A 23,228-nucleotide genomic window follows, 5' to 3' on the forward strand; every position below is an offset into this window, starting at 1 on the left:
ATACATATACAAATACATAACAATAATGAAAAAAATCATGAAAATGAAAATAAAATTTCAGGCCAAAAGTAAATCAAGTTGTTAAAACTGACTGTTTTGACCACCTTTGGGTCTTTAGGTAAGGTTGCAGTCTTAATATAAAGTTCAATATTTTTCTTAAACATCAATAAAAGAGGTTTTGTTTTAGAAAATGCATTAACTGACATAAAAACGGCCATTCCCAAATTGTCTATTAATTGTAGATTCACGGTTACATTTGAAAATGTAATGGATTTGATATTTCCATAAAAATTTAAGCAAAACTTGGATCAATTTACATGATAGTTTTCCACTTAGGTGAAGTTAGTTTTTAAGTTGGATATTCGACAGACATTCGCAAAACACTCCAACATTTCAAGTGCACCCGTATTGCAGACTTTACAGTGAACACACGGAGAGGACGACAGCAGCGTGTTCCAACTTCCTGTTTTCAAAATAAAATAAAAATGAAAAGAAATTTGATATTTAAAGCAGAGATGAGCTACTGTGTAAGTTGTTGAAAATTATGAACAGAACTGAATTGTGAAAATAAAAGGTGTATCTCATGTAGCAAGTGTAGTTACATGATCCCACACTGATTTGGAGTCAATTGATCACATGACCTGGAAGCATTTGAGCAAAAAGGCTAATATTTACATATAAAAATTAATAAAAATTATGAACAGAACTAAATTGTATAAATAAAAGGTGTATCTCATGCAGCCAGTGTAGTTACATGATCACTCACTGATTTGGAGTCAATTGATCACATGACCTGTAAGCTATTGAGCAAAAATGCTAATATTTACATATAAAAATTCATAAAAATTATGAAAAGATCTAAAATGTAAAAATTAAAGGTGTATCTCATGTAGCCAGTGTAGTTACATGATCACTCACTGATTTGGAGTCAATTGATCACAAGACCTGGAAGCTATTGAGCAAAAATGCTAATATTAACATATAAAAATTCATAAAAAAAATATGAACAGATCTAAAATGTAAAAACAAGAGGTGTATCTCATGCAGCCAGTGTAGTTACATGATCCCATAGATCTGTTCATATTTTTTATTAATTTTATATGTAAATATTAGTCTTTTTGCTCAATAGCTTCCAGGTCATGTGATCAATTGACTCCAAATCAGTTAACTCCAAACTAACTTTTTTTCAGTATGGTTGTGTGAAGTACTTCTAAGTAGTCAGTGTTCCTACCTACAGTAGAAAGCAGTCGGATCACTCTCAGTTTGGAGAATATCGGAGGAATTCTGATCGGGAGCTAAGCTGCTCAGAACAGGACCCCAGGAGAACAAATCTTAGCCATAAAAACACTCCCAAAAAACTCAAACTTTAACATTTTTAACAGAAGTTCAAGTAAACACTTTATAAAGTGATTCGTTCACACAGCACCTTTGCATTGATGTACTTTGTCTCCATTTTCTCAACCAAAGAACATGCATGTTGTTCTGTGTCGTTGCGTGTACGGCTGCTCTGCTGTTCCCTAAGTACTCCCGACTGGACAGTTAAGAATAAATCAAGAGCCTGGAAAAGCAATAACACATACTGTTGTCAGCCAATAGGTCTGACATAAGACCTGAAAGACTCAGCTTTTCTGTGATATGCTGTACAGCCACCATGCACACAATGCAACATGAAAGCTTTTCAGTCTGACATAACAGTCTATTTGCATTTAATAACAACAATACGGCAGGAAAAATAACATAAGAGTCGCTTCATTTATTTATTTCTATTGCAGAATTTAATTTGAACTGCTGAATAAATGAATAATGCTTCACATACATTCTTACAGTAAACATTTCAAGCATATATACAAACACAAAATGTCTAAATAACAACATTTTGGTAAAAATAATGTCCAGTCATTGAGCTTTTTAATTTATAAATCAAATTTTATTTAATTTTTATATCTTTTCCATCTAAATTTTGCCTGATATGGAGGAAAGATTAATCATGTTTGAAATGCCAGTTAAAATGAAAGTTGAATGTAATATCCAGTTTAATACACATTGATATTACATTCAATTAGTTTTTTCAACTGGTTCCCTTTGATGAAAGAAAATAACAAGAATTACATCAATGGATTATTCATTATGTGGTCATCGTTTGGTCTTATATTTATGTTTATCTTTGTCACACCGTGGTGAGGTCGAGTGGGTTTTTTGTCTTGTCTCGTCATTTCCTGTATTATTTTGAAATATGAATTCTCCCTCTTGTTTCAGGTCTATTGCCCTTCCTCTCGTGTTCCCGTCTGATTGTCGTGTGAATGATTCCACCTGTTCCCTATTATCCCTGTGTGCATGAGAGTCTGCGTCTCCCCTTGTTTTGTGCCACTGTGTTGTATCAGTTGGTCTCACGTGCACCAGTCTCGCCTTTTCCAAGCCTGTTTCTCGCCAAGTTCCAAGATTACCTTGTTGTTGTATCCTCGCCAAGAGAGATTTTTTTGTTCTTTTTAACTTTGATGAAATAGTCGTGCTAAAGTACCAGTTAAAGTTATATTTTGATAGTCCTTTTGTTTGTTCCTCCTTATAGTGGAGTGATTTTGATAAATTTTCATAGATATACTTCTCTCATTTTGGGAGAAGTGTGTGTGTATATATATATATATATATATAAACATTTCAAGCATAGATACAATAGCATATATATATATATATGCTATTGTATCTATGCTTGAAATGTTTATATATATAAAAAAATGAATGACTTCCATAGCCTGTTTTGTTTCTCTCTGGAGAGACTTGAGAACTTCTGCTCCTCAAATAAAAGCTTTTGGATACATCAACTCCTGCGTCCTCCACTCTTGGGCCTGACAATCTTTATGTTTATGCTTATGTTTATGCATTTAGCAGATGCTTTTATCCAACGCGACAGTCCTGTCTTTGGAGTTTACAAAATCTATTGTCTTAAGAAAATTAATTCTCCATGTCCATGGAAATTGTCTGGCAGCCAGCTAAAAAAACTTTTTTGCTATCAAATATGCAATGCCGGTGACAACGGCATATTCAGCTACTTTAGACATACTGAACTGCCACCAACTTCTGGTCTGAGGTTTACCTGTTGAGGCATCGGTAGAAGTCTGGGGCATCTGATCTTGGTCTGCTTGTCTTGAATTATTCAACTCCTTCTGAGGAAGTATTTCCCTGCTCTGTTTGGTTATCAGCTCATCTTTAGCCTGAATTTCTTTTTGGGCTTCCTCCAATTGGTCCTGAAGATTTTCCTTATCAGTCATCAAATATTTATTTTTTTCATTTTTCTTGGCCAGCTCTTCAGTGAGAATCTGGATTTTCTCCTTCAAAACGTCCTCATTGTGATACCGAGCCTTTTCTGTTTCCAGCTTCTGTTCAAGAAGACTCAGTTCACCTCTGTCCTTCAGGTTCTGCTCTGTTAAATAATGCTCTCTCTCCTGCATATTCATTCTAATTTTGGCCATGTTGTCTGAGAGGTCTTGTCGATAACTTTTCTTCCAAATCTCAGGATAGCTCTCTATTTCCAGCTTCTGTTCAAGAAGACTCAGTTCAGCTCTGTCCTTCAGGTTCTGCTCTGTTAAATAATGCTCTCTCTCCTGCATATCCATTCTAATTTTGGCCATGTTTTTGGCAATGTTGTCTAAGAGGTCTTGTCGATAAATTCTCTTCCAAATCTCAGGATTGCTCTCTGTTTGTATCCGCTGCTCCATCTCCTCTTCTCTGGTGTGCTCTGACTTGACAGAAGCCTCCTCAGTAAACTGATTACTGTATCCTGTATCCAATATCAGGTGGCTGATGTCGCCTTCCATGCTTTCAGGTCCTAAAAGAAATTGTTAAGTCGATTAATAAAACTGCCCTTATAAACTTCAACGACTGTGACATCATGCCTTTGTACAATCTTTGTGACGTCACTGTTTTCGTCACAGAAGGTTCTGGACCTTTTTTTTTTAATGTTCTTTTTTTTAAAATACGTGACGTATTTGCGTTACAGAAAGGAAATGGCCGCATCACGTGCTTTACGCAACCAATCCCGAAATGAAAAGTCCGATCATTCGAAGTTGGAAGTTGGACAGCGAAATGTCTCCTTCGGCAGAACGCTAACTTCCTACACTGTAAGTAAACTCTTAAAACTGTTAATATGTGCTTGTTTATGTAGATGGAAAGCGGGTGAATCTGTCTCTATGATTTAACTTTGTAATGTATCGCAGCGATATAGCAGCTCATAGCATAGCGAGGCTGGTTAGCTAGCTCACATAGCATATTCCGGTGGTATGCAACCGGCATTCCGACATCCAGTCACTCAGACATGACGCCACTGCGACATCCCGCCATACCGACAGTTTGGTACCACCATTCCGACACTTTGATACCACCATTCCGACACTTTTTACCGCTCAGTCAATGGCATGTACCCATAGAAAAATTACACACACATCACACAACCTGACTATCGACTGCTAACAACCATGATCAGCAACCTACACAAACCCAGACACATAATGGCTCGGCGGCCAGCAATCGGATAAACAAATGAAGTGAATAATTCCTGTGAAAGAATGAAAACAAGTGAATGAAACCTGCACTCACCCATTATGAAGTTAACTCTGCCAGCCCCTCCATAACCTGCTCAGCCAACTCCTTGACGTCGGGTATGGTTGGTAACGTTATTGCGGCTAGCATTAGCAACGAGGCTGTTAGGCTTGCTAAATCGGTAAGCATTAGGCTACTGAAGAAAGGTAGTCTTTTTAGCTACGTTATATTATCATCTTTCTTCTCGGCTATAACCTTTGTTTACGGCCACTGGCCCTAACCTGACGCCCTAGCTGTCAAATCACCGGAAGTACTCGCGCACACACGAAAGCTCTCTCCAGACATATCTTTCTTTCATTCCGCCCAGATGAAATTTAATGCCACTCTTCGAAAATCGGCGAAATTTAAGACATTTTAAGACCTTGACTTGTGTGTTGGAATGTCTCTCTCTCGGGCATTTGTAGCTGGTACAGAGAACAGCTTGAGAAACATGTAATAATAACTAAACAATTCAACTCAACTTGAACTCAAACTTGTTATTATTGTACGGTTCATGCAACGTGTTAGAAATGTGTTTTTTACATTTATATTCACAGTGGGGTTCCATGACCTAAACGTGTGGAAAGTTATAAATCATCTCTGTCCATTTAGCGAGCATTAAAGAGAAACAAATAAAATCATTTAAATTAATTTAAAAACAAGCAACAGTCTAGATAAATTAAAAGATAGCATGCAGATTTCATGCATAGACACATGAGAACAGAAATGTTTTTAACCTGGATTTAAAAAATGTCTACATTTGGTGAAAGTTTAATCTCCACTGGCAGTCTGTTCCACTTGTTTGCAGCATAACAGCTAAATGCTGCTTCTCCATGTTTAGTCTGGACTCTGGACTGGACCAGCTGACCTGAGTCCTTGGATCTAAGAGCTCTGCTGGCTTTATATTCTCTGAACATGTCACAGATTGTAAACCATCAGCAGGCTTTTAAAATCTATTCTGTGACTGGCTGGAAGCCAGAGTAAAGATTTTAAAACTGCTGTGATGTGTTCAGATCTCTTAGTCCGGGTTAAAACTCCAGCAGCAGCGTTCTGGATGAGCTGCAGATGTTTAATGCTCCTTTTGGGGGACTCAACGAAGAAAAGACTTCAGCCTGAAAAGTTGTCCACAAGACAAAATGTATAAAATATGAAGTATACTATTAAAGGGACAATATGTAATTTCTACCCCCATCTAGTGGTGCAAATTTATTTTGCAAGGTCGAATGAATTTGCTCTCTAGCGCCTCGCGTTTTCAAATGTGCGTTACAACTTCTTCAACTACGGCAAGCGGTATGTGTCAAGATTCAAGACACAGGGGCTGTGTTCGAAACCGCCTACTACATACTACATACTTGAAAACGGCATACTCATCTATCTGACAGTATGCAGAGCGTTTACACACAGTGCACTTCACTTCTGCCCGAGCCGACATCAGCCGGCCTGAAAAGCTGATTTCGCTTAAGCTATAAACTCTGTAAATATATAACTTTAGCAACATTTGAAACATTTTCAGGCGAGAAAGTAGTCATTTAGACCCCCAAGGTGTTGAAAATCTGACAAAATACCGGCTATTTACAATTTTGTTCCCACGAATTCGCCGCTAGTAAAGCTAGCCGCTGTGAGCAACGCACTTCCGGTTTCGCCGTTTTGACTGCTCTCGTCCCGTTAACTGAATTTGACCGTTCAAATGGCGATGGACGACGTCACGTTACGTTGCATCTTGGGTAGTTTGAGTGTGACAAGTAACCTCATGATGAATACTCAACATTTCGGCGAATCTAGTATGCATCTAGTGTACATCCGGGAACTTAAAAAAGTATGACTAGTAGGAATAGTAGGAAAAGTAGGCGGTTTCGAACACAGCCAGGGTGAGCAGCAACACGCGCAGCCGTGTTACGACGACCCCGCCCACTTCGAGGAGGCACGAACTGTAATGGAAACACAACCAAACCAAGCTGTGGCGAGCCGTGTAGAGCGCCATTTAATAACATGTCTTCAAACTCCAGCTCAGCAAGTTTTGTTTCGGGGGATGAGGTACGTTATGTCATACAAACTTCAAACTGCATTGAATCATTAGTGTGAGCATGTATGAGTAATTACTCCTCGAGCAAGATAGTGAATTATGTTCTCATGTTTATATTGTTTTTTATTGGTAACATTGCTGTCACAGTATAGCGAACGTAGTAGGCTAGTGCTTGCTCTACAACGCATGAACTATGTGCTACAACTAATTAGTAAGGAAACATTCTTTATTTTCGATGTCTGTGCATTGTCAGAGATCATCATCAGGCGATTCAACGCCGCTAGGGAGAGGAAGAGGGAGAGGACAGAGAGGCAGTGGATCGGTGGGAGCTAGGCGAGGAGGAGGACGACGTGGAAGAGGAGGAGAACGAGAGTCTCAAACACCACGGCAAAGACGCTCGGCAGCGGCAAGAGAAGATGCTGATAGGGTTGAAGGTTTTCAAAGGCAGAGAAGAGAAGTCACTGAGGTTTGTACAATTTATATGGCTAATAATAATAATATATATATAATAAAAATGCCAATGATTCCTAACATTATACTTCCTATAACGCCCGAGGCATTAGCGACCAATCGCGCTTTTTTCTAGACCAAAATCTTACTTCTTTTCGTTTCACCTTTCATTTCTAGAGGCTTCTGCAGGAGATGAGCCTGGAAGATCACAGACGCCTCGCATTGGGAATGCTGGAGAGGCAGCCGGGTCTGATCTTTGATCTGTTGGTGGAGCGTCAGCAAAGACATGGTGCTCCTATATCTGCGGAGGTACCCGGGGTACCTTGGTGTACCTGTGGCAACTGCAGAGACAGAGAGCGGAAATGCTGTGGCCAAGACCCTGTCCACTGTGTGAGCCTCCTGTCCCATTTCACGCAGTACTGCCTGGATGAGGGTTACCTGCGAATCCATAGGGAGTACCGGGAAGACCTCACTGCCTTTGGAAATTTAAGGGAGCCCGGCGATGACAACAGAGAATATAGGCATGCAGCTTATAGACATTTTATTTTCTGGCAGCATGGCCCATTGGGACAGGGGAACCGGAGAGTGATTCCCAGCTGATGTGTGTGCAAAATTAGGGATACATTTCCTGACCCTCAGGCACAATACACAGGCTACATTCCAGGGATCTAATATTTGCCCAAGTAGTTTTGTAAATAGTTGTAGTGAACAGTTATATTTATATATTTTGTATTCTTTTGAGTTCTGTTTGTTACAAATAATAAAATATTTGTTATTTGAATATGCTGTATTTGTTCTATAATAGGGATTGAGAAAAATGGCTAACCCTAAATAGCAATTTGATGAACAATATGATTGAAATGAATGTTTTCTTTTCTTTTAAAACAATATTCATTTATTCATATTTACAAACATTTTGATATACCAGCAACACAAAATAACAGATCAATCTTCCTCCAAGTTGGTGGCAGCATCGAGGGCTGATCCTGTAAAAGACATGGGGGGCCATTAGTCACGTGCACACAATGAATTATCATTAACATGCATATGCACACAATTCAGTATCAGAGGCAATGGCCTGTGCTGAAATAACGGCATGTAAATGCTTGTCACTTACCTAGACCTCGGCTGACGTGTGCGTACCAACTCTGACATCGGTGGTGGCGGTATTGGGGGGACAACACCAAGCTGCCTTGGGTCATCCGGGCGTAGGGTCCTCTTTCGTGGCATCCCAACCCCGCTTGCGACTCTTCCTTTCACAATCCGCGCTTGCAACTCAGGGATGTAGTCGTAAGATTTCTCCAACTTCAAGGCGTAGAGGCTATATCGTCTGGCATTCTTATTGTACTTCTTCCTAAGACTAAATAAAAAAGGCAAGTATTATATGTAATGACAAATAAACTTGCATAATTGTTAGACAATATGAATGCAATAATGGGAATACAACAGAAATTTAGAAGCGTTTGACATACACTTGTTGGCCCTCAGCCGTCCTGTAAGTTGGTCGTTTGTGGTGGAAATTGTAGTCCAGGGCTGCGAGCAAAACTCTTGATTCATACCCTTGGGGAGTGAAGGCTTGGCGCTTGCTAGCATACATCAGAATGTGATTCTGAAATGACTCGAGGTGGGCTGTTGATCTGGATGATTAAAAATAAAATTAGAGCAAGAAACACAAACCTACACATTTGTTATGACTGACATTTCTGCTTAATGTCATGTGCCCACACTTTACCTGAAGCGCAGATACTTGTGGACATCCTTCTGCCAGCGCTTGTTGAGGACAATGTTCACTAGCGCTTTGTGGCTCTGGGAATCCCTCTCAATCCACTGCTTTCTTTGTGTGTCTTCAAGGTGATCATGTTGGCAGCTTCCAGTCCCCCAGGTGTGATTGTTGCACAAATGATGTAGAACCCCAATCCAAAGTGCCTAAGGAAAGTAAACCAAATAAACACAAAATAAAAATGATCATGTCACAGGTATTTAAAATCATGGAACTTAAATAAATTATCATTAATTAAATATATATATATATATATATATATATATATATACACATTTATCTTGCTTACCAGAAAATGCTGAAATGTATCTGCTGTCTTGCAGCACCACCAGAAATGGTTGACTACATCCCTCAACCAGTGAACGAGAATAGACTGGCCTTTCAACTTTCCTGCCTTGAGGGGATAAACAAAAAACAAACAATGCAAGTTATTCCATGCATGTATTTTTGCATTGAGACCTAACATAATGCAATGATTCAAGTGACATGCAGGGTAGTGTTATGATTGAAATTGTAAGTATTCAAACTTACAGCAGCTATTTTTTTTTGGACAGATTTTTAGCACCATGCCATATGTCCAGGCTGTGGTGAATCCTGAGCTCTTTGTATCTGCCTTTGTCTGGGTCTGTGAAGTAAGGAATCATTTTATTTCCAGATGTCTCAATCATTCTTTCAATATTTGTTTACAAACATTTAACTGTTGACCACTTACTCAAAAGGGCTCCAATCTGGATATGGGCATCTGTACAGATCTCCACTACCATTATCTCTTTGGTTAGTTTTTCTACAGTCTGGATAAAACCTTCCTTTTCCATGATATTGGAGTTCCAGTTTGTCTGCCGCTTGTCTATAGTGGCCACATAGACAATGTCTTTGCTATTAAGCTCCATGGTGGTGTAGCTGCAGTATTGTGCAGAATGCCCTGGTGAGTCATTTCTGCCACCTAGAAAAATAAGGCAATTTCAAAATACAACACATGTATGGCAGATGCTTGCTAAATCGGTTTCATTATGTAACACAATACAAATGTATGTAAAACAAGGTAAAGTATAAAAACACACACCCAAGAGCACAACATCTTTCCCTTGAAGTCGGTCGATGGCCTCAGACCTCTTCTCTTCCCAGTACTCTTTAATAGAGTCAACGCAGTACGTGTCCTGGATTGTGTAGTGGGTGGTTGGGTTAACCATTCGGATGTTCATGAATTTCAGAAGGAGAGCTACTTTAGTGTAGTTGCTTCCAGACAGCAAGATGTTGGTTGAAAGTAAAAAGTCACCGGCCTGCATGCCAAACTTCAACACAGGCTGGGAGTTCCACCGCCATAAGCAATGTCCATTGGGGCAGATCTAATGGTGAAAAAGAGTAGCCTTATAAATTCACAATGCATATCCAATACTGTCTGTTACCATTCATTGTGATTTGAAGTTACTGTCAAGGCTTACCCATTCAACGCTCATTGCAGTGCCCCTGATGGCGATGACTGTTGGAAAGGGAGCAATGCTGTCACACACCAAACCGTTCCTCAAGACACCAATGCATGTGTCCACGGGCAGAGTTAAAAATGTGACCAGCTGCCTCAAGCTGTTCTCATAGATGAGTGCTGCTTTGACGCCAACAACATCATCCTCACTAAGGACCTTCTGAGGGCCTGGCAAAATTGGCTGCTCAAAAGTTAAGGGCTCATCAGAAAGGATTTCAGGGGCAGGCAGGTCGTGCACAGTCTCATTGAGCCCGATAGTTGGCAGACTGTCTATTACCTGCGCTCCCTTCAGTGCACCACCCATTCTGGAAAGGCATAACATCAGGGATCATACACAGTTCAACCAAATAATTTCAATAACTGTTCGGCATATAGCAACGAACCAAACGCCTGTGTCAACAAGAATAGAAACATTTCAAAGTAGTCCTGAACATTGTTTATATGTAAAAACATGGAAACAAAGTAAAGAGAATACTAAAGAGAAATAGATTTCAACTCACCGCAAAGAAATTGGTGGAAGATATTCCTCGTCAGAGCTGTCGTCCGGGTCATTGTGGAATGTGGGCTCATCTTCTGCCCAATCAATCCTTTCGGGTACAACATACTCAGTACATAGAAATGTCATGAATGAAGCCTACACAATTCAATAGAAATCAATAACAGAATAGAAGCCCACTTACACACTGTTCATGTGGTCATTGAAGGCATTTTCATCCAGCTCCTCTTCCCCAATGCTCATCTCATGCAGGCTAGAAGGAGAATAAATAATATTTAAAAACATGTATCAGATGAAAATAGACAATAAAACACACAAAATAGATTTTTTAAATTTTTTTAAATGAAGGTTTATGGGTTACCTCTTCTCAAGAGTTTCAATTTCCGGTGCATCTGCTATTGCGCTTAGATGTTCATCTCTGAAAACAATAAACATAACACACTATGAGTTACCGGTAGATACAGGTTATATATGAAACTCGTACTCAAACAAACAATGACAAAATTATTATCCATGTGATTACTTGCCTATATGTCCCACTGGAAATACTGGAGAATATCAAAGCAGCTGGCACTTCAGACCGGTTTGGCTTCATGGGGGTTGAGGTGTTCTGAATCCCAAGAGATCTCTCATAACTGGACAAATTAGATGGACAAATCATATCAGGTTTATTGCCCAAGCATTCTTACAGACAAGGAACTTGACTCCAGCAGTTATGGACTCTCCAACATGAAGACAAATAACATATAAATACAGATACTATAAATACAGATGACAGATAACATATCAGATAACATAAGTTATTATACACACACAGCAGTGTGAAGTTGCTATCTGGAAAGAGTTCTTTTAAATAAACTCCAGGTAAACTTTATAATATCTCGTTTTGTGAGTTAAGAGCCTATGTGTACTACGGCAGAAGTACACATACACACAAATATCTTATCTATTTATGGTCAGACTATGTGCATACAATGTGTAATTAACACAAGTGTAGTGCAATATGGGCAATAACTCAACCATAGTGCTATAACTTATTTTATTTAACTCTTTACTTTGTATATCTTATACAGCCTATATTCTTTTTTTACAATTTGTTTTAGATTATTCTATAATAATTATATATTATATTAATTATTCTATATCATACTGTATTTTAGATTTAGAGAGATCCTATGTGTGTGTTTGGAGCTACTGCGGACTTGAATTTCCCTGAGGGAGTCATCCCAAGGGATAAATAAAGTTGAGTCATGGGGCAAATAAACATGAAATATTTACGTTTTTATTTTAAAAAATAAATATGGACTTCGTCTGTAGTGTGATAATTAGCTTACTACTTTGATGTTTATAATAACCTAAACGCTTGAGAATTAAGCAAGTTATGTCTTGAATGTTTGAATGTTTCACCATAAACACAATGTTTTCGGCGAGAGAGCTGCCTGTGCTAAGATGGCGGCCATCTGCGGATGTTCCACTCCATTGACCAGCAACGCGGACGAGACATCTAGCCATTCTATACATATCTATGGCGTTGACCATTGCTAAAAATGCTTCTGATGGGGTATTTGGCTGGATGTCATGGTGGAAATTACGCTAGGTCATCGCTTTAGCGGGACCGGGTTGAAGTGATGTATACACATTATTTTGCTAGGAGTTAGCTCCATGGCATGCATAAGACCATCATTTACCACCGTCTAGTTTTCCAAAGAAAAGTACTGATGCAATGAGAAAAGCTTGTCATTTAGTCAGTGAAATTTACTTACCTGTCGAGAAGAAAGCAGGCAACCTCAGCGTCCCTTTGAAAATCTTTCTCCTTCATTAGCTCTTTCCATCTGGTAAAAGCGACCCCAATGTTTACCCTTTTTTTTCTGGATTTGCTGGTCACGTTGACTTTTCAATTCTCTTTTTCTTTTTTTTTTTGCGACGAAGATCCCTTCTCCTGTGGCGCGGCATAACTGTGGTCTTCCATAGTAGAGAATGTCGAATGGCTAGACTGAATCTGTTTAAACCTGCGCGCAAACGTGACTTCAAATTACGTCATTTCCGCCTGCAGACCTCGCGTTGGGGAAAACGCGATTCGAAGTGCTTTATGTCCCTCTAGGCACTTTGTCGTTTTTCATAGACCGGAAGAATATGGCGGCCTACATAGAGCTTACCCGCTCTATGTAGATACAGACAAGTTATTCTTCACTCAAGAGGATAATTGTGATTTTTGACAGAGATCATTTTACACCAATGAGGACTAATTTATGAATGAATATGTTGAATTTAGCTAATAAATGACTCAATATATTACATAGTGTCCCTTTAATTTAAGATGGCTCTGTCAGAAGTCAGCCATGGTGCCTGAGAAGTTTAAGCAATGAACCTGTATTTAATTTGGCCAAAGGTCATTTCTATCCGTGCCCTTGTTTTAGCATGTGCATGTGCATGTGCATGCCCTTGTTCCTGGATCAGGATATGGCGTGAAGAGGTACGGCCAGCATGCATACCCTCTGTTCCCAAGCAGGACACCATTGAACTCTCCTGCAGAATAAGAGAAATGTTGAATAGATAAACATGTGTTAAGACTTGGCAATTTGATGCAATATGTGCCTTATATGGCTATCTATAATAAAGTATGACGAGCACTTTAAATTCCTTAAGATGACCTCTACACCTGACCTCTCATTGATTACCAAAATTCTGCTACACCTTACTTCAAAAGTACACTCCTTCGAGTAAGTAAAATTGTCGCGCCTTGTGCAAACCTCTGTGCCAGTGAGGATGCTCGGAAGATCCTAGAATCATGAACTGATCCCGGCCATTTAGCCTCAATGTTGGAAATGAAATTACCTCCATCACAGATCATCTGTATGCACGGAGGATAGGAGTCAATGATGAGCTTTCACAGGGCATAAATGTAACATTGCTCAGCATTACTCAAAGGGGTTGATGTGGTATTTTTCAAAATGAGAAATCCAGTTCAGAGTCTATGGACAATTATCCCCAAGTGTACCTGTACATTTAGGATATGGAAAAATGTTCGGTTTACATAGTCAGCCTCCACGGGTCCAGCAGGGGCCTGGACAATGTGACAATGTTTAAATCCAGACTGAAAACAGTTCTATTTATATGACACCTGAAAGTATTTTATCTGCACTCTTCACTTTTAAATTAATTAATTAATGATTTTTTTGTTTTTTGGAATGATTTTATTGCCTTCTTGTGATTTTATGTAGCTGTAAAGCACTTTGAATTGCCTTGTGTACGAATTGTGCTCTACAAATTGCCTTGGATACGTACATGGGTACAGTACGTGGGTACAGTACCCCCCCCCCGGGGACCCTCTACTCACTACCACGTAAGTGTTATGTTGTTTGGAGCTGTAGAAGAGGTTTAAGAATAGAGTTTTGTAGCAGTGACATCATATGCCCCCGTCACTTCCAGGCTAACGACTTTTGGCTAAAAACGGTCAAATTGAAATTCTCAAAACACATCCGAATGACATGGTTTTGATGTCAACTCAACGTATGTACTCCCAACATCCCGTAAATTGATCTAAAGTGCATTTTACTCCGGATTATCCCTTTAAACATCATTTTTTTTTTTTCATTTTTATTTTATTTTGAAAACAGGAAGTTGGAATACGCTGCAGTCGTCCCACAGCCATTATAACGAATCTGTGGTCGTCCTCTCCATGTGTTTACTGTAAAGGCTGCACTTGAAATGTTGGAGTGGCTTGCGAATGTCTGTCGAATATCCAACTTAAAACTAACTTCACCTAAGTTAGTTTTCCTATCAACATGTAGTGACAGCTTTTGTGATTATTGTTCTACCTTTTAAAGATGTCACTTCATAACCACTGAGTGAATCTTTTTTGTACTTTTTCTACAACTGAAGAAAAGTTCAGAAAACATATTTCTGATTTCTGATCCCTAATGATGATCAATCCGACCGACCATTGTTTAAGTGGCTAGCTCCGAAGACCACGCATGCGCAATTCTTCTAAACAAATACTTGTTTCTTAAACTTTATTGTTCCATTTTCAATCAATAGTGAACAATAATGTATTTTTTTTAATGGAGCGATAGAAACTAAATAATGTGATCATAAATTAAGCTGCCCATATATATATATATATATATATATATAATTAAAAACTACTTCAAGTTGCTGTTACTCAAAAAAGAAACCAAGTAAGTATTTGACTTTAACGTTTGATTAACTAATGTCAAGATTATTATCTTAATCGTTAGATGTAAATAAAACCTTTGCTGCTTTCTCAATTGCGCTTTAACCTTGCTGCTTATCGCCTGGCTCGATTACTAATTTGCTTTCAAAATACTGTTTTTTCTTTTTTTCCTTTAAATCTTTATTCCAAACAACTCAGTTGAATTAGCAATGTGAATAATCTACTTCGTCTTTTAAATTGGCTCTCTTTTATCTATCCAAAACCACAGCTTTGATTTTGAATTAATTTAGAATTTCTCCTGGAAATTTCTCTTGGAATGAATGGGACCAAATAAATATTAAACCTAATCATTAGTTTGAACAGATAGTAGTTTTTGAGGAAAGTTATACCCTCTTATGAGGAGCAACGGATCTATTTTAGGAGACCCTGAGGATAAGTCACATTTATTAATTTCTTAACGTTTTTCAGTCAACCGCTAGATGTCAGTGTTCGTATTTTTGATGAAATAACATTTATCGAAAATAAACTAATTTGGATTTTACCAACCATAAGAGGATTGCCTGTGAAGTAAAATAACGCGCATCCTTGTCTTTCGGTGAGGGCGAACAGATGTGTGCGCGCGGGTGAGCGCCTGTATAGGTAAACAGGAGGAGACTAAAGTGTGAACCCAGAACCCAGAAATACCAGAGGCACAAGATAGAGCATGCATGTGGCAGCCGTTGAGGAAGTTTGTGGGTTATTTACTGTCAGACACAGCGTAACTTTCCCAGCGTTCCTTGAAAAGTCCGACTAAACATGCATTTTCCCGTCTGGTAGACTTTAAATTCTCTGTTGTCGTATTTATAGCTCATGGTCAACAATGAGCGCATCTGCGGGAACGGGGGTGTTTGTCTTCTCCTTGACGTCCATCCCTATCTGCTGTTTCTTCAATTCACTCATTTACAACAACAGGTATGACAATAGTTCTACTTTTTTTTTTTTAACTCTCTAAGGCCAAAATACATGCGGTGATAAATCTACTTTGCATTCAGTGCTGAAGCTTTCTTCTTCGCTGGGTGTGCAACAGTCCTGATCCTGGCTATCTCATTCTGTTTTATGCCGAAGAAAAAGGCTCCAGTAGACCCTCTTTTCTATGGTATGAATTCTCAAATACATGCCTGGTTGAAATCCCATTCTGTCCACCTTTGAAATGAAAGTATTGTAATATATGTAGTCCAGTGATCATGTAAGTTTATTTGTATGTGTGGTTTTAATTTAAGAAGTATTCACATTGATTCATAGTATTTATTGTCTGTGAGTTGTCCACCTTGGATAGAAAAGTGTAATTCTGGCCATAAACTAGAAGCTTTTTGTTATAGTTTGTCACTAACTTCAAATAGATTTAATGTGTGTGTCTGTGCAGTGTTTGCAGTGTACGCATTCCTTAGTGTGGTGAATTTGATCATTGGACTGGAGCAAGACAACATCATTGATGGATTTGTGACGTTTTACATCAAGGAGGCAAGTGCTGTGCTCTGTGTCCAGTTTCTGATTGGCCTGACTTTCTCTCGCATGTTTTACTGATAAATGTACACTGTCTTTTAGGCAGATCCACATATTAATACAGCACATGGGCACATGATCTCCTACTGGGATGGCTGCGTGCACTATCTCATGTATCTGCTCATGATTGCTGCAATTACTTGGGGGTATGATCGATCTATCTATCTATCTATCTATCTATCTATCTATCTATCTATCTATCTATCTATCTATCTATCAATCTATCATGTGTTAATTTAACAATGACTGTGTAACATGGTTTGCACAGGGACAGTTACCGAGCAATTGGACTCTACTGGGTGGGTTCTTTTCTCATGCGCACCATAGTCTACATTCTCGGGAACGCTGTGGGTAAGTACACTAAAAATAATGTGATGCTTTTAGACAGCTTATGTTGTAGGCTGGTCCAAGCTTACTCCCAGCACTCCCAGTTCCCTTGAGAACATGACAATATTACAACATTCCTTTCTATATATATAAAAAAAAAGAACATCTTAGATACTGCTACTTTTAGCATTTTTCCCACAGTGATATATTATCTTGTTGTGTCTTTTCCCAGGAAAATATGGGACCCAACTGAGCTCTCTCTTTATCCTCCACATGGTTTTTGTATCAGTGTCTGTGTGGACATGCTTCCGCATCGTCAGTCAGCCCTTCACACGTCACGCTCAGTTAACCGTAAGCAACTAGACTCGTCAGCAGATCTCTGAAAATTTCTGTGTGCCATGTCGCTTTTAACACTTAAATGAATAGATATTTAAGTCTCTCCACCAGTCCAGCCTCATCATTACTTCGTCATCAGGAGATGATTTCTGCAGAATAGTACATGTGTTAACACAAAATCAAAATGATTTGCAAGACAAACCAATATACTGTATTTGTTGACATGACTTTAAATATATGATCAACATAACATTTATAACATTTATAAATCCTTATTTTGTAGGTACCCTATGTGCAAAAGTCTTTGGTGTTCCCTTATGTCTTTATATATTGCCAGGAAAGTTAGAATAGATGCAGGGAATATGAGGAGAATATCAGAATATGAGGCAAAGACAGAGTTCATACGGTGGTGTGATGGTTAGCACCGTTGCCTCCCAGAGAGAGGGTTTCAGGTTCAACTCCCAGCTGGGTTCTTGTGTGGAGTTTGCATGTTCTCCCCATGTATGTGTGGGTACTCTCCTGGTATTCTGCCTTCCTCCCACTGTCTAAAAACATGCATGTTAGGTTAATTGGTGACTCTAAAAAAAAATTGTCCCCAGGAGTGAGTGTGTGTGGTTGTGTGGCCCTGTGTTAGACTGGTGGCCTGTCCAGGGTGTACGACGCCTCTCGCCCGATGACCATTAGGGTAGGCTCCACGACCCGACTGACGGATTAAGCGGGTATAGAAAATGGATGGATGTCTTTGTTCTTCAATACAGCTTGAAGTCCTACTAAAAGTCCTACTTTTTGGCATTTTAAGAGTTTACATGATCTATCAGAACGCTTGAAGTTGAAAACGGTGACTTCCGTAGTCGCAAAATGCAAGAAATGCTTATTTTTTAACCGAAAAATAAAAAGTTATTCAACTTCCTGTCCCGCCCCATCAAAACACATGAGAACTCGTGCACGTCTACGTACACGCCAGATGCGCGTACACGACTCCTCATTCATCAACTCACCTGTCATTTGCGATCATGGAAGACAGTAAGTAGACTAGCCCGTAATGAAGTTCAATAGTCTAGATAAATAAGCGTGGGGATGAGCCTACCTTGTATCGCGCGTGCACAATCGGTGATTGACAGGCAGCAGAGCCCAGCTCGTAAACCTGATTGGTTACCTTTTACCGGTCCGGTCTGCAATTTTGTAAACAAACCTGCTGGCTTTGGAGGGACCTAGCGGGACATATAGGGGACCTAGAGAACTCATTTTTTATTGTATTGGGGTATTTAATGTACTACTTTCAGAATCCCCGGACAGTTCCAGGCATTATGCTTGAAAAAGAGTTGCAGACTGCAGCTTTAATAGTTCTCCAGCCTTCTAGAAGGACGTTCAAAAGCTCTTCTTTGGAAGTTGGCTGCCTTTTGGGGAATCCTCTGGGGAGGATTCATCACAGTCCAATTCTTAGCCTTTTCTCCCTGTTTCTCCATCCTTAAGAATATCTTTTTGACAGCCATCCTTCCACAGAAACCATTTTTGATGAGGCTTCAGTGATGCATCAACTGAAGGAACAGATTCAAGTTTCAGGTCCTGTGTTAAGTCTTTGCTGGACTGACATTGTTTTCAGATTATGCTCATCTGCTTTAGATATATTTTTAGGCCTGCCACCTTCACATTTCTGTGGATGCAACAAAAGAAATGTGAACACATTATTATCTTTATGACAAGCAGCTTGTGTGTTTATTGATTGTTGATGTTTATTGATTTAGGTGTGTCACTAATGTTTGACGAAATCATTGGTCAGTATTAAGTAATGTAAGAAGTGTTAAGGGATAGCTTCTTTCTCAGAGCTATAACCACAATTAACCACCACGGTCACTCACAAATGCCTCACTAAACACAAACTGTGCAATAACACTGTCTTGTGCAATACCACCTGTTATGTGCAATAACTGAAATCGCTCTTATGTGCAATAACAATACAACGGTCTATTTATTACTGCCACTGCTTTTGGTCACAAGGGTCACAATGTTTTAATTGTGGCTCTCAAACGAATCTGTAGCCTAAATTATTGTCATTGCTTTTTAACTTCTTACTGTTACAATTTTTGTCCATTTGCATTTTTAAAAAAAAAATCTTATTCAATTTAATTTAATTTTCTATTTTTTTGGGGAAGATTTGTATTTTTTTAACATATATATTGTATTTTTTTCTATTTTCTATATTTTATTTTCTATTTTTTGCATATTTGCACCAGCAGGAGTGGCATCGGATTTTCTTTATGTATGCACTGTATATGTATAATGACAATAAAGGCTATTCTATTCTATTATTCTAAGTAGCGTAACAAACAAAAAAAACACATCTCTGGGAAAATGGTCAGGTACAAGTACTGGACTGAAAATGAGAGAAAAAAGCAGCCAATGTCCAAAGAAAAACTTTGAAAGACCTTAAGAAATCCTGGAGAACTGGAGCTCAAGACCACTTTAAAAGATTACAAGAATGTCTGGCTGCTTGGAAACAATATCTCAAGAAATGAGGGGTGGCTAAAGACTTTTCCACTGTAACATATCCCTTTGACCAAGCGATTACAACTGCAAAGGGTTGTGTTCTTTTTTAAATATAAACACATGTTGCTTCACTGAAAAGCTATGTATTTACATGAGTATGACCATACTAACTACAGCTCTGCTATCTGTGAAAGACTGTAAATAATACTTTAAATGTATTTAATGTTGTTAATGTTTTTATGAAATAGCAAAGATGTAAAGTCTAGATTAGATCATACCATGGAAGTAAGTGATAAAGGACGGGAGTGTGTTATCTTCTGTATTTCCATGTGCATGAATCTTCCATTAATGTGCTCAAAAGTGTTCAAAACCATTTAGAAAAAAAAGATGCATAGTTTTTAGCTTAAAATATCGTGTGACAGAACATTCAGGAGGCTCAGAGGAAGAACTTGCTCCACAGACCTCTGGATTTACTGTTCATCATCTCCCTCATCCCAACATTTGCATTCTGTGTCTTCAGAGGCCTGGTAAGAAACCCTTTGATGATAAATGTCCCAATGCCCACGTAGAGGTAGAGCCAGTTCTTTTCATGTAGCTCTGTTTGTGTTTGAGGTTGTTCTCGACTGTTCCAGCAAGTGGTGTACAGACTACACACAACAGTATGAGCCTTACCTGAAAGATCCCTCAGCCTATCCTAAAGTTCAGGTAAGTCAGTGACATTAAACATGCCAAAACGTCATTCTGAAGCTGTCATCACTATCATTTCTGAAGCAGTAAACTATATCTACATTCGTCAGATGCTGGCGAGCATGCTGTATTGTGGACCATACTATATCATTGCCCTGTATGGGCTGTTGGTCCCAGGATGTGAATGGATGCCAGAGCTCACTCTTGTACACTCAGGAGCAATGGCACAGGTATGTACTGCTGGCTATTCTTATCACTTAGCTTGTGAGTAGGTGTAACCCAGACGACTTGTCCACACAAGCAGGATGTGTGTAAAACGGGCATCATGTAGGTATTGGTATGTAGGTATTCCTAACCCAACAAAATCAGTGGACTAGGTTGCTTGATCTTCACTGGCCTCTAGACTCTAGTGGAAGGTAACCTGAACATGTTAGTTCCTTATACAAAAATGACCACATACTTTAGATGGAGAAGTAGTGTTGCGGCCTCTCTGCTGGTATTCAGACTCTGACAGAGGTTGTAACAAAATATTCTGAAAGTGCGTTTGATGATGGGAAAACTCCAAAACTCAGCTGAGAGTCATTTCATCACTCAATCAGCAACATTTGTGAATGTAGAGCTGGCCCCTTTGGTCCAGCCCAAAAGAGCCAGACCATCCAGTTTTTCATTTGGGTCTTCCCAAAGTTTATCGCTGCTTCAACAGAATTTTGACCCATTTCAACCAGGAAACTAAGTGATATTTGTTGTGCACTGTAGTGCAGTGATTAAAAAAGAATAAATCTTTTTCAGTCACAAAGGTCTTCCATGGGAGAGACTAATGTGCTAAATCTTTTGAATTCCCACACGACACTAAGGTTCAGATTAGTTTTGCTAGATGAAGAGCGGCATGTGAACACATCTTGCTTGTTTTCCAACTTTCTCCTCTTTAGTGATTCCAAACTTTATAGTTTACTCTTCAGCAGTCACCAATGGCTCTACATGAATAAGCTATAGGGTTAACCAGCAGAATAGAGACATCTATTTACATCTAAAAATGGAAACTAAAGATTGGCAGGAGCAGCTAGTGTGCCAATCTCAACTCCACCATACAAAGCAGCTATTGTGTTTGAGCTGCAGGCTGACACGTCACTCACAAGTGAGACTAAGGGCAGAAGCTGACCTCAGACCAAGAGGAATGGTGGTATTCACTTAAATGTCAGCTGTTTGTTCAGGCTATAAATAGAAGAGCTAATGCTCCAGCTGACTGTGTTGCAAAGAAACGTGTCCATTCTCAGGGACTTTCTAAGAACAGATAACTGGCAGGAGTTGAGTAGATTGAAAAACATTTGAGTATAAGGTAACATCAGAATTTAAAAGGGTCCTTAAAGTAACAATTCACCTTTAAACAATTACCTTCAGTTTTTTTCTTTTAACTGTGTTTTAACTGTTCCTCTGTGACCTGTAAAATCCAGTTTGCACTAATGTTTAATACAATAATGCAGAGATAAAGATGTTTAAAACCCCATGCTTCAAAATGGATCAGATTTTATCAGAATGGTATGCATTTTCAGACACATAATACATTTAGCATAAGGTTTTGTTCAAAGTATGAATAGTTCTGGGAAACCCACAAACGCATAACAGAGATCCTCCTTGGAAATTACTGAAATACTTTATTCAAACTTGGTGATTCTATCATCTAACTTTGTATGTAATGTAATTGTTTATATATTTTTTTAGTTATTTATGAGATGGCATAACAAAATGAACTCAAGCCAAGAGCACACCATTTATTTAAAATGTCAAATCTATTAGAGCAGAAGATATCATAGGACAATGTTCCTGTGTCTATATCAGTCATTTTTCCAGTTTTATCCTCCCTGCTTCACTTTACAGGCCCAGTTCTCTCATATTGGTGCATCCCTTCACACTCGGACGCCGTTCTCCTACAGAGTGCCCGCTGACAGCCAGCTTGTATTCTTACTGGTCAATGTCCTGTATACTCTGGTGCCTCAGGCTCTGTGCTACCGCTGCTCCACACAGCCTGCTTTTTTCCTCAGGCCAATTGAAGAAAAGAAAAATGAATGACTCAGCGTCCCAAGGAGAAACGGAACGCCACAAATATCATGGATGCTTAAAAAGAGGCTGAAATTTTTGCAAAACAATGCTCTGTATTTTCAGTTATTGGCAGTTTCTATTTTTGGAGACGAACCTGCTATTTTATACGTTAACAGGAGCCATGTGGAAATATCTGAAACATGACAAAGCAAACAGATTGTGTAGCATTGTTATGGCTTATTCTGAAAATATGAGTTTGAATTTTGTAAAAAGAAGTTGCAAAATATCACAGTGTTACTGTTGACAGATATATGGATTTCAAACCACATGATATGGTCATATATTTTAGTAAACATTTTTTTGTTACAAAATGGCTCTTTTGTTTAAATTGAGTTTTATTTGATGTGTTGTTTTGGTACTTGTTTGGAAAATAAGGAAATCCTTCATATGTCCACGTGTCATGTAATCTTAAAGATAGTACTCAACCATTTCAGAACATTTGGTGATCAAAACTGGTTTTCTATTGAATTACTCACACAATGTAAAGGATCTGATCACACCTAAAGAATATGAGATTACGTCTGATGCAGTTATCTGACCCTCTAAGGTATTTTAACTAAAATATTTGTTATTTAGAAATTACATTCATCTTTAAACTTCAGTAACATTCAGAAGAAATGTCAATTTTACCCCTCCAACACTATAATAAGCATAGGAAAACAAACTTTGAGTCTGCAATGAATGATAATGGAAGCTTTTGTTTTTTTGAATTATGCATCTATAACAAAGTTACAATAACTGAAATTAATCTATTTTCCGAAATAAACTTTCGAAACA

At 38.7% G+C, this 23,228-nt stretch overlaps 1 protein-coding gene and 1 long non-coding RNA gene across 2 annotated transcripts; both read left to right on the forward strand.

Moving 5' to 3' along the window:
• The first annotated feature begins 4,001 nt into the window (after positions 1–4,001).
• On the forward strand, positions 4,002–7,741 carry LOC142384343 (uncharacterized). The gene is made up of 3 exons (XR_012770050.1): positions 4,002–4,115; positions 6,849–7,061; positions 7,223–7,741. It is a non-coding gene; the product is annotated as an uncharacterized LOC142384343 (long non-coding RNA).
• A 7,867-nt stretch (positions 7,742–15,608) lies between these two features.
• Positions 15,609–22,764, forward strand: LOC142397166 (transmembrane 6 superfamily member 1-like). Its single transcript, XM_075480543.1, has 10 exons — positions 15,609–15,926; positions 16,007–16,110; positions 16,378–16,479; positions 16,564–16,663; positions 16,786–16,868; positions 17,077–17,195; positions 20,090–20,194; positions 20,280–20,372; positions 20,465–20,584; positions 22,230–22,764. Exons 1-10 carry the CDS (start codon positions 15,835–15,837, stop codon positions 22,419–22,421), a joined length of 1,110 nt encoding a protein of 369 aa, XP_075336658.1. The 5' UTR covers positions 15,609–15,834; the 3' UTR covers positions 22,422–22,764.
• Positions 22,765–23,228: the final 464 nt, after the last annotated feature.

The sequence above is a fragment of the Odontesthes bonariensis genome, chromosome 1, assembly GCF_027942865.1.
Source record: "Odontesthes bonariensis isolate fOdoBon6 chromosome 1, fOdoBon6.hap1, whole genome shotgun sequence".
NCBI classification, from domain to species: Eukaryota; Metazoa; Chordata; class Actinopteri; order Atheriniformes; family Atherinopsidae; genus Odontesthes; species Odontesthes bonariensis.

Excerpts from the sequence above, each read along its gene's own strand:
- LOC142397166 (XM_075480543.1), top strand. The coding sequence starts at position 15,835 with ATGAGCGCATCTGCGGGAACGGGGGTGTTTGTCTTCTCCTTGACGTCC. Across the intron at positions 16,480-16,563 it reads GTTTTACATCAAGGAGGCAA|ATCCACATATTAATACAGCA; the intron begins GTGCTGTGCTCT and ends TCTTTTAGGCAG. Across the intron at positions 20,195-20,279 it reads TCTGTGTCTTCAGAGGCCTG|GTTGTTCTCGACTGTTCCAG; the intron begins GTAAGAAACCCT and ends TTTGTGTTTGAG.